The sequence below is a fragment of the Xiphias gladius genome, chromosome 24, assembly GCF_016859285.1.
Source record: "Xiphias gladius isolate SHS-SW01 ecotype Sanya breed wild chromosome 24, ASM1685928v1, whole genome shotgun sequence".
In the NCBI taxonomy this organism is placed as follows: domain Eukaryota; kingdom Metazoa; phylum Chordata; class Actinopteri; order Istiophoriformes; family Xiphiidae; genus Xiphias; species Xiphias gladius.
This window is the reverse complement of record NC_053423.1, coordinates 19,092,310-19,102,735: the sequence shown is the minus strand read 5'-3', so window position 1 is coordinate 19,102,735 and position 10,426 is coordinate 19,092,310. Positions and strand designations below refer to the sequence as shown.

General features: G+C 43.6%; 1 protein-coding gene across 2 annotated transcripts in view; it reads left to right on the top strand.

Annotated features, from left to right (window-relative positions):
* LOC120786138 (ephrin type-A receptor 10-like) overlaps positions 1-10,426 on the top strand; it is a 150,644-nt gene that overhangs the window by 136,697 nt on the left and 3,521 nt on the right. For both annotated transcript variants that reach the window (XM_040121318.1, XM_040121317.1), the window contains exons 10-17: positions 876-1,001; positions 2,305-2,490; positions 5,847-5,908; positions 6,479-6,595; positions 7,029-7,115; positions 7,522-7,674; positions 9,769-9,959; positions 10,066-10,230. In XM_040121318.1, the coding sequence (XP_039977252.1) occupies positions 876-1,001; positions 2,305-2,490; positions 5,847-5,908; positions 6,479-6,595; positions 7,029-7,115; positions 7,522-7,674; positions 9,769-9,959; positions 10,066-10,230 (1,087 nt within the window). The remainder of the gene's footprint in view (positions 1-875; positions 1,002-2,304; positions 2,491-5,846; positions 5,909-6,478; positions 6,596-7,028; positions 7,116-7,521; positions 7,675-9,768; positions 9,960-10,065; positions 10,231-10,426) is intronic.

Here is a 10,426-nt window from a genome sequence, read left to right as displayed (position 1 = left end):
CAGTTTGAGGAGAGAAGAAAAGAAAAAAAGCCTGGGGCAAGAGCCTTGTGATCTAACTAAAGCCTTGTGGAGGAAACCCAAAGTCGGATTTGAGAACTCTGAGCCGTTGATCTGGGTTTGTCTCTCTGCCTTTGGAGTTCACAAGGTCAAAACAAACAAAAACGGAGAATTAGACAAGTGCATCTTGTGTCTTCTCAAAGGAAAAAAACTCACCCTAACCAGATTTAATTAAAATGAGCTATTTGCAAAGTATTCTGGGGTTGTGTATGGTTATTATAAGCACAGATAACTCAGATGTTCACAGCAGGACCAAAGTTATAGTGGAGTTTGATGGCAGAAAATGTTTCCCGCTATCTCAAGCATTAATGGTAAAACTCAGGTATTGATTGCAGTCTCTGGATCAAAGAGCAAGGGCTTCTTCCTATGTCTAATGTTCAACAGTCACACAGAGAGAGAAATCCTTTGTTGAAGGCGGCAGAGTTACCAATTTCTCCACTGGCTGCAGCCTCAATAGGACACAAAGCGATGCAGACATGAAGAATGTTTTGCTTTGTGCTGAGAGAGCGTACCGCTGGGGCCACAGACATACTGCATCTTTATGCCAACAAAACAGTTGGCTAGCTAGCAGCATTTATTTGCCCATAGACAGTTTAATGATATCTGAGTCTGGGATTGGTTCCTTTTATCTACTTTTGGTATCATGTGGACGTTTTGCTGCTGGGACTCCAGACTTTTATCATGTGTTTCTTTGTACAGACAAGCATGTTGACCATAAATTATGAGGACAAGTCTTGTCTCATTGTCCCATATCTATAATATTTTTTTTGTGAAGGTTGTCCTATATCGTGTGTTTCTGTTTGCCTGTACCATTCTAGTTAAGATCCCAACACGGAGGACCTACATTGACCCAGAGACCTGTGAGGACCTGCTGCAGGCTGTACATGCCTTTGCCAAGGAACTGGACAACTCAGGCATCAAGATAGAGAGAATTGTGCACACAGGTACAGGATTATACTCTTTAAAGTTGCTCTTTTTAAAGGGTACTTAAACCTCTAAATGTATTGAGTATTTGGAATTTTTCGAGTTTTCCGGTATTTGGTTGCATCCTTTCTGCCCTCGAGAGTGCAACCTGACAGAAAATAGAATTATTTAAAAATAAAAATGCAAAAAAACAATTATTAACACTCACAGGCACTGGAAGTTTTCTAAAATAACTAAACTGCAGCAGCATGTCTCTCCGAAGTCTGCAGGCAGCAGGAATCAGGAGTAATATCCACAGACTAACAGGCTAATAAGCGCTGAGTCTACCGACTGGTACATGAATGAATCCGACGAGCCCCGAAGCTCCAAAGTGGACTCTTTGGCGTTCTGCAGCATCTACGGGAAGTGTCGGGCAGCAAGTACTTTATGAATGAGAGCTGGCATCAGTAGCAGCCAAGTCCAGTCGAGTGTATAGGTTTGTAGTACTGAACGGCCTCAGCAGCGAGCACACTCAAGTGAGTTTGTAACACTAATCGAGGAAGTAATGCTTTCATTTATACTACCGACAGTTACTTATGTAACATCTAAAAGGTGAAAAGGTGAAAGCGTTTGTCAGTGTCGGACGTTGAGTGTGGGCATGCGGCTGTTTCCTGGAGGCAGTAGGTCCCACGGTAAACTCGATGCGTATCAATCTTGCAAAAATGCCAGTAGAGAAGATTAATAATTTCTTTTTTACCAAATAGCAATAAAAGTAAAAGAATTCTTAACCTGGCTACAGTTTCTCTTATCAAATATGAAAAGCGCACCATGAGCAAAGGCAGCAAACAGACCAGTGACCGTCCACAGTTGCAGTAACTCAAAGTATTTTTGCACTTTCCCTCAACTTGACTTGAGACAAGCTGGAGAAACCACTTCATTCAGTCTGGCAACTTACTAATCTTTGCCAAAATCGAGCTGGCATTTGTGTTTGCCTCGTAGCTACTTGATGTTCCACCGCTTCACCTGCACCCTACCCTGTCTTTGATCTCTCTTTGATCCCTTTGTGTTTCGCGTGTCTCTCTCTCAATAGTGTCTGTTCATTTGCGTCATCTCTCTTCCTCCCCAGTATGTTTGTATTTCTCCATCTGATTCTGCTCCAACCTTTCCACTCTCTCTCTCCCGGTTCCCTCCTCTCTCTAACCGCCCATTTTCTTCTCACTTTCTTTTGATCTTTGTGCAGATATTACTCCATATCATCAGTCTGGCCTATTTTTCTCCACTCTCTCTGGTTGTTCCTCGGTCACTAGGGATCGTGACCTCTGTTTCTTTGATTTCCCCCTACAGGCGACTTTGGGGAGGTGTGTCGTGGCTGCCTAAAGCTCCCCAGTAAAAGAGAGCTGCCAGTGGCCATAAAGACATTAAGGGCCGGCTGCTCCGACAAACAGCGCCGCTCCTTCCTTAGTGAGGCTGGCATCCTGGGGCAGTTTGACCACTCCAACATCATCCGACTGGAGGGCGTTATCACCACCGGTAAGAGGAGAGGGAGGGAGGGAGACCAAGCAGAAAGCAGGAGATGATAGGCAGTTTGGGAGGCGTGAGGAAGGCGTTACCACTGGGTAAAGAATGGGAAAACAAAGGAGAGCAGGTGAAGATGAAAGGAAGCACAGAAGGGGGAAAATCCTGGCTATCCATGGAGGAATGGGACAGTTTGACCACCTCCAGTATCATAAAGGGGGTTCATCACCTCCATTACCAAATGAAGAGAGACTGTAGGAAAGGCAGAATTGGGTTAGAAAAAATAAGGGAATTGGAATTTGACTTTTTCAATATCACATCTCCAGAGGGGTCATTACTTCTGGTAAAAGTCTGGAGGTCGAAGGGAAGAAAACTGGAGTTGGAGCAAAGGCAGTGGACAGGAGAAGGGAGGATCGGAAAGAGCACTTGGACACTCCGACCACTTTAATATCACACACATGGAGGGGGTCAATGCTCACAGTGAGGAGGGCAGGACAGGAGGATGGAAAAAGAGGGAAGGGCAGAAGAATAGAGAGCGGGGGGGCAGGATAGATGCTGTATGCTAGCAGATGTAGCCAAGCTACATCAAGGCCCATTTTCCGCTGACAGATAGCAATTGAGGTCCCAGGGCGAAAACAGGATGGAAGGAGGGAGGAAGAAAAAAACTTGAAGGAAGGAGACGGAGAAAAAGCAACATGAGAGACAGAGAAGATTAGGTAGAGGTTAATAGGTATGGCAGGTGAAGGGAGAAGCTTTAAAGAGTTTGTGAAGTTTTTGTTACTGCCACAGTGATGCTCAGTGGTGTGTGTGTGTGTCTGTGTGTGTGAGGGCATCGTGCCCGAAGACACTCTGTGCTCAGTAGGATGGCACCAGATGTGCAGGGTACAGTAATTGGTGCTAGAGACCCAGCAGGGCCCTGAGATCCACTCCAATCTCTCGCACCATCATGTGCACACAAGCACACGCGCACATTTACACGCATCTAACATGGATGCGCCCCCGCACTCGCACACGAAAGCGGCCCCATATGCTCACTTCTCTTTCACTATCATTGACACAGACACCTGCTTGCTTGCCTCCTCACTTGGCATGAAATCACACATCCCTGCACACAAACAGTCGACACACACACACACCCACATACTGTTTGACTACAAATTACCTACTTTACATCACTTACCCCCCCCCCACCAGATCCTCTCTCAGCCCCCTTCCATCCCTCCACCACACCTAGCCCACCTACAAACAGCATCCACCTCCTCCTCCTAATCTCCCCATCCTTCAACTGCAATTAAAGGCCGCCTGAAAACACGGGGTGTGTCCTGTTAACTAGGAAAGCTTCCTTGTTTCCTTTCTATCAATCACGAGCAAACCACTTGCTCAACCTTCTTACCGGCAATACCAGAGTTACAGGAAATAGGATTATAGGAAATGCAATAAGCTGATTTGTTACCTTCCAGGAATATCATTTTTAGGAAGTATTTTCACATGCCACACCTCAGGGTAGAAACACAGAAAGTGGTAGGCTGCTAAATTAAGTTTTCTGCTGTGGTTGTTATATCATTGCAGGGGTGACATTTGATCAGATCAGTAAATTAAATTAAAAAAAACTCCAAATTGCCTTTATTTACAATGCACAGTATATATCTGTCTTATCTCAGGTGTGATTGGTGACTGCTCACAGTTCATTTATTTGATCATTACATTCCCACTATTCATCAGCTGTCACAGAAATTTAAGAAGACCGCGGCTCCACTCGGCTCCTCGTTTTCTGCGTGTTTCTACCCTCAGAGTATTTTTATCTGTTTGACATTACCACCAATTAGAAACGTTCCTCGGGACTGTTTGCTTGTAAGAATATCACAGATTAGCAATTATAGGATTCTAAATTTAAAAATATATGATTATTACATTGTAAGGAAATGAAATGGAAACATTTACCAAAGGCAAACTCCATTAACTGTGTGTTTTATGAAACCAGTGCGCAGTATGTAATAGATAAATAAATACATCATCTGCATGCATGTTGGCATTAGTCTGTGAAACCCTTCTCAAAAAATGGAGCTTGAGCGTAACAGAAAAATTTGAAACACCCTAGAAATTACCTTGCATTACTCACACCTTTTTATCATGACAACTCACCGGTCCCTGGGCCCGTGGCTGCGTTACCGAGTACGATTGGCCGCGATGATGTTTGTCCTCCGTTTCTTTTCCTACAAGAACATGTGATAATTTCGCCCCTCAGCAAGGAGACATTTCAGTTTTCATTAGCTGTTCGAGCAACCTGATTGAGTCCATCAGGGAGGCAGCTTTGCCACACAGTTTGAAGCAGCAGAGTATAGTAAAGTTCAAGGATTTTCTTTTCAATATGTATTCAAATTATGAATTACAAGTATGACTGTATGAATATGTGTGAGGCAGCAGACGGTGCTTATTATTCCCCCACTCCTTCTTTCCCTCCTCCACACACACACCCTCAGTTTTCCCTCCCTCCCCCTACATTTCTGTCAGCGTTCGCAAACTTATTCGACATCTTCTGAAACCCAATATGTTTTTATCATATAACTGTGTGACACAGATATCATGCTGCCTGTCATGCCAGCAAGTTCAAGCCCCCAACACAGAGACAAACCGTTGATTCACTTTCCAACTCACATTAATTACATGACGGCAGGCGTGTTGTGGCAGTGTCTCACAGTTCTGGGTTGTTGTTGGTAACCTTTTCAAATAGCTTCCTCTCCAGGCCGCCCAGTAATACTGGCAAACCACGAATTGTGAATATTACAGTGCAGAGTTATCATTTTTCAAATATGCCTGCACAAACTATCAGATATGATATGTATTTTTAGATACTAAGTTGTTTACATATCTATCGGGCTCTACTTGACTGTATCAACCGTGCTAGATCCCACTGCTCCTTTCTCCTTGTTTCCTCTTTCCTCCTACTGCTGCAGTGTTATTATCCTCCTCTGTGCACTTCGTAGCACTGCTGGATCCGTGCCATCTGTGCCTGGGCGCACAGGGTGCATGCAACTGTGTTGCTCGTGTGTATTGTATATGGCCGTGCATGCCTGGCTCTGTTGGTTCATGTGTATTGTCGTGCGCGGACCGGGCGAGTGAGTGTTTGAGGGCTGTTAAACTTGCTGAGACAGCCAGGGTAGCACACAGGTTCTCCTGGCTTCACCGCAGTTCACTGAGTGAAGAATGGCTACGCACAATGTCTGCCATGTTGCCAAGTGGACTAGACTCTCTTTGTTCTCTCCCTCCCTGCCTTTCTCTGTCTCTATCACCTCTCTATTTTCCCAGATTCCCACAATTTTACCCCAATTTCACTCGTTCATACACTCCACTGTCTTGCTCTCTTTCTCCAGGTAACACCATGATGATCGTAGTGGAGAGCATGTCTAACGGAGCCTTAGATTCCTTCCTTAGGGTAAGTCTTTTTGTGTGTTTGTGCATGTATCTTAAATTTATATGCATGTCTGCTTGCTTATTGTCTAATAACAAAATAAAGCCACAATATTATTATCTGCCACTTTCACAAACAAGGAGTTTTGTTCTAACAATGCTTAATTCACTAATATTATGGTACTGTCCTAGGGCAGCAACACTTGTGCTTATTACAGTAATAAGGAAAACATAAAATAATTAAGAGCACAAATGAAGTGTTTCAGCTCAAAGATGCTGTAAGCTTCTGTAAACCGTTATTGTGCCCCTCTGCTCTGTGAACCACTGTGGCGTGGTTTATAATGATATGAATTAATGGCCTCTTTGTTTTTATCCTCCAAATACGGAGATTCAGCTCAGTGAGCACAACATTGCACTGTAGTAACAGATGTGTTAGCTTTTTTTTGGATCACTGTATTCTATTCACTAACCTTACTTTCTCCCCCCTTCTTTCATCCTCTCCTCTGCATTCTCTTCTCTTCTTTTTTCTTTTCCTCCCCTTCCTCTGATTTGTATCCTCCTTTCTTCCTTTCCCCATTCCCTCTGATAACCTCAGAAACACGAAGGCCAGCTGAGTGTAATGCAGCTGATGGACATACTGACCGGAGTGGCATCAGGGATGAAGTACCTCACTGAAATGGGCTTCATCCACAAACGGCTGGCCGCACACAAGGTAAGGGAGCAGGTGGGAGGAGATGATAGAGGGGACGGTGTAGGGTGATGTATGTCTCAGGCTAGCGCAAGTTTTCGCAGGTGGGTTACAGAATACGATTGGTCCTTGTCTTCAGACATCTTTGACAATCAGTCACCTGTAGGTTTTTATTTGAGGAACACATGGAGCTGAAAATGACAAGACCATACTGTCACAATCATTTTGTCACCTCCAGGTTTCACTGGGTGGGTTTTTTCCTAATAGAGCCTGTCTGTCAAACTGCAAATGCAGTGGTCGTGTTGTGGAAAATGAAGAACAAGAACATTTTTCTTTGTAAACAATCACTTGTCCCCAGTGCGATTAGAGCTTTGCCCACCAGGTTGGTGAGCTCTCACACTGAAATTTCCCCTCCAAATGTAACTAGTGCTAAACATTTTTGTTTTCTCAATCTCAGGTGCTGGTTAATTCCAACCTGGGCTGCAAGGTGTCTGGTTTCAGACCTCTTCAGGAGGACAAGATAGAGGCTATCTACACCACATTGGTAAGAGAAAATCATGACGAAAACCTATGTGAGCTGCAGCCAGGATGTCAACTTTACTGGATAATTTACATTCTAATTTCCTAATTAATGAACCTCAAAGTGGTACAAAGCAGTTAGTATGAAGTTCACACATGTAGGGTTGATATTTTTAATGAGCCTTGGACCAAATGAGAGCTAGCGTGTCATGTCAGGTTCAGTTGAAATCATGTAATTAAAAAAAAATCTGTACTTTATTTCCTTGGATATTTTTGGGTTTCACTCAAGGTGAACCCGCTCCTCTAAGGATTCTTTTGATCTCCTGAAAATATGCTCAGAGCGTTTCAAAGAGAATATTAAAGCTTTACATTTTGTGAACTATCCACACCGTTTTTACTCCTTGTCTTACCTCTCCTGCTCCGTCTGCCAGCATGGAGGGAAGAGTGTGGTGCTGTGGACCGCTCCGGAGGCCATCCAGTACCATCGCTTCTCCTCGGCCTCAGATGTCTGGAGCTTTGGCATCGTCATGTGGGAGGTCATGTCCTATGGAGAGAGACCCTACTGGGATATGGGCAACCAGGATGTAAGTGGAGAGAGAGTTAGATAAGAGAGTGCTTTCCATTAATCTCTCCAGTTATTGCCCTTATTCTCTATATTCTTCCCTCCATTTTTTATATTAATATCTGCACTTTACCAGCCTCCCTCTCTCTTTCACCTCTCCCTGATTCTCTTTATCAATGAACTCTGTATCCATGCCCAGCTTGGATCTTATTAAAAGAAAGCCAAGAAGCCACAGTACCTCTGAAAGCTTTTGCAGGGCCTAAGTCCCCCTCCTTAAGTCTGCATCAGCTCCATGACCAATCCTGTTTTCTCGAAAGGACGTACTGACCCCCTTCTAGTGGCCTCCGCCTGTCTCTGAGTGCCATCCTGCTCTTAAAAGTGTTGAAAATCCCTCTGGAGATATTCAGCCTCTTTCAGGAAATGTAAAGCGCCTGCTATTTGTGGGTGAAGAGATTGTTCAGTCGATTGGACCCAGCCAATTGTCACTTGCAACCCATTATTTCCAAGTCAGCGTTTTTGGCTCTGTTTCGCTGTTGTCACTCCTCCCTCTTTGTCCTTCAATGATGAAAGCTGTGCCTCTAAAGTGCAGATGAAAACATGACGCAAGAAAGAGACAAAAGAGAGCAGATGTTTCTTTGTGACTGTCCTTTTATTGAAGCCATAAAAAACAACAGGAATTTAGTACTACCAAAGATAGTGATAATTTTAAGTCCAAAAGCTTCATCATGCTGATGCCCTCTCAAATTAAAGTCATCAGAAAATAATGTGTACATTTTAAGCAGGCAGGCGCATAGTCAAAAAGCAACAGATTATTAGCATGTTCCACTTTTTGAATGTCCAAAATTAATATGCATGAGTTATTCAGCAGGCACAAGAATAGCCAGCTTTTTAGAGTCCTTCTTTTCAGTGCCCTTTCACAAAGCAGAGGAAAGTTTCCTCTCAGCCTTGTTCGTGTTATCAAACTTTCCAATTGAAGGGGCAAAGGTCAAGCTTGTAGAGCGCCAGGGATATTAATCCGCTTTAAATTGATACATTATATCATAACAGAATTGTTGCTCGGCCTGTTCACCTGTGATCCATTGTGCCCTTTACCTACTGGCTTTGATTAAATGGAAAATGTCAAATGCTGAAATGCATTTTATGAATGCTCTTTAGTGAGATAGGAGCTTAAGGGGCTGAGAGGATGGTGGAAGGGGCACTGGGTGAGCGGGTAGGTAGTGAAGAGAGTATGTTTTAGGAAATAATGCCACTGATGGATGTCATTTTTGTGATTATGCTCCAACAATATTTCCTCCTTTCAGGAGATTGTATTTCTCAGATTGATTCAGGAGGAGTACGTGTCGCATGTCCCCAGATATACTGAGAGGAAATCTGCTCTGAGGTGTTAGTGAATGATTTTAGAATGGGGGACAACATTAGTTTGATGGAGGAACATTGAGGAAGTCTGGAGGGATGCTTTCAAGCTCTGATATTTGAAGACGGTGAGGTTTCACAGGGCTAGATGAAAAATGCTGAGCAGAGATGAATCATTTCCTAAGACGCAACGTGTTTAGTGACTCATCTATTGGATTGGGCCAGGTATCGTAGGAGCATTTAAGAAAATATTGGCTTTCATTGTTTCATCTCTGTAATTTCACTTCTATTTCAACCCTGTCAGGATTGCTGTTTTTTAATTCACAGGTCTACGACTTCATGTATTATAAGAAATTGAAAAGGTATGATACAGTTTTCTGCTGATAGGACCCAGCTATTGATAGTGAAAGTGATAGTGATACCCAATCAAATATCCTTTGAAGTGACCTTTGAACCCACAAAGTCGGCCTGTCATGAAAGGTTTTTTCATTGTTGACCCTTAAAGGGATGCTGCCTTGAAATAAGTTAAATTACAAAAAGCAAAACCATGCACCCAACTAAGCAACTCCACTGTAAAGGGGAAAAAAAGGGTTTTAAGTATCTTTCTCAAACACTTTTCTACATAATCACCTCCCCCACCCTGCCCCACCAGATACAAACATGCACATGGAGAAGTTATCCAGTTATAGTGTAAGAACTGGAAAATCACAAAATAAGTTCCAAAATTTCCAGCCTGATACTGATTTCCCGTTTCTGTGTGTAGGTGATAAAGGCCATTGAGGACGGTTTCAGGCTGCCAGCTCCGGTTAACTGCCCTCCACATCTCCATCAGTTGATGCTGGACTGTTGGCAGAAGGAGAGGGCAGAGAGGCCCAGCTTCAGCCAGATCCACTCAGCCCTCAGCAAGAGCATTCGCTCCCCCGATGGCATCGGTTCCTCCACACTGGCACGCAGGTAAGGTCAGGTGATATACCACAGGCTAAGTAAACGGATGCCTGCGTACATTCATTTCTATAAATTTCCTATCTCTGAACAATCACCCCCATTCCTCTTCCTTTAGGACCCTGAGTTCATCCATTACACTAGCAGAAAGGCCTCTCCCCTCCTTCCCATCTTTTAACTCAGTAGGAGAGTGGCTGGACGCGGTGGACATGGGCCGATACAAGGACAACTTCACTGCCGCAGGATACTGCTACTTGGAGTCTGTGGCACGAATGACTGTACAGTGAGTAGCATTTATACAACGCCTTCTCTGTGACCTTTCATTTCCTGTTAAACACAGTAGCTAAGTGAAAGACTAGATAATTGAAGTGATACAGTAACTGCATGAATAAATAAATGATATAGTGGGATAATCTCCACTTTTTCTTGATTTTGGGTTTTTTTTAATCCCTGCCAATTAGAGCTAACTTTTGCAAAAA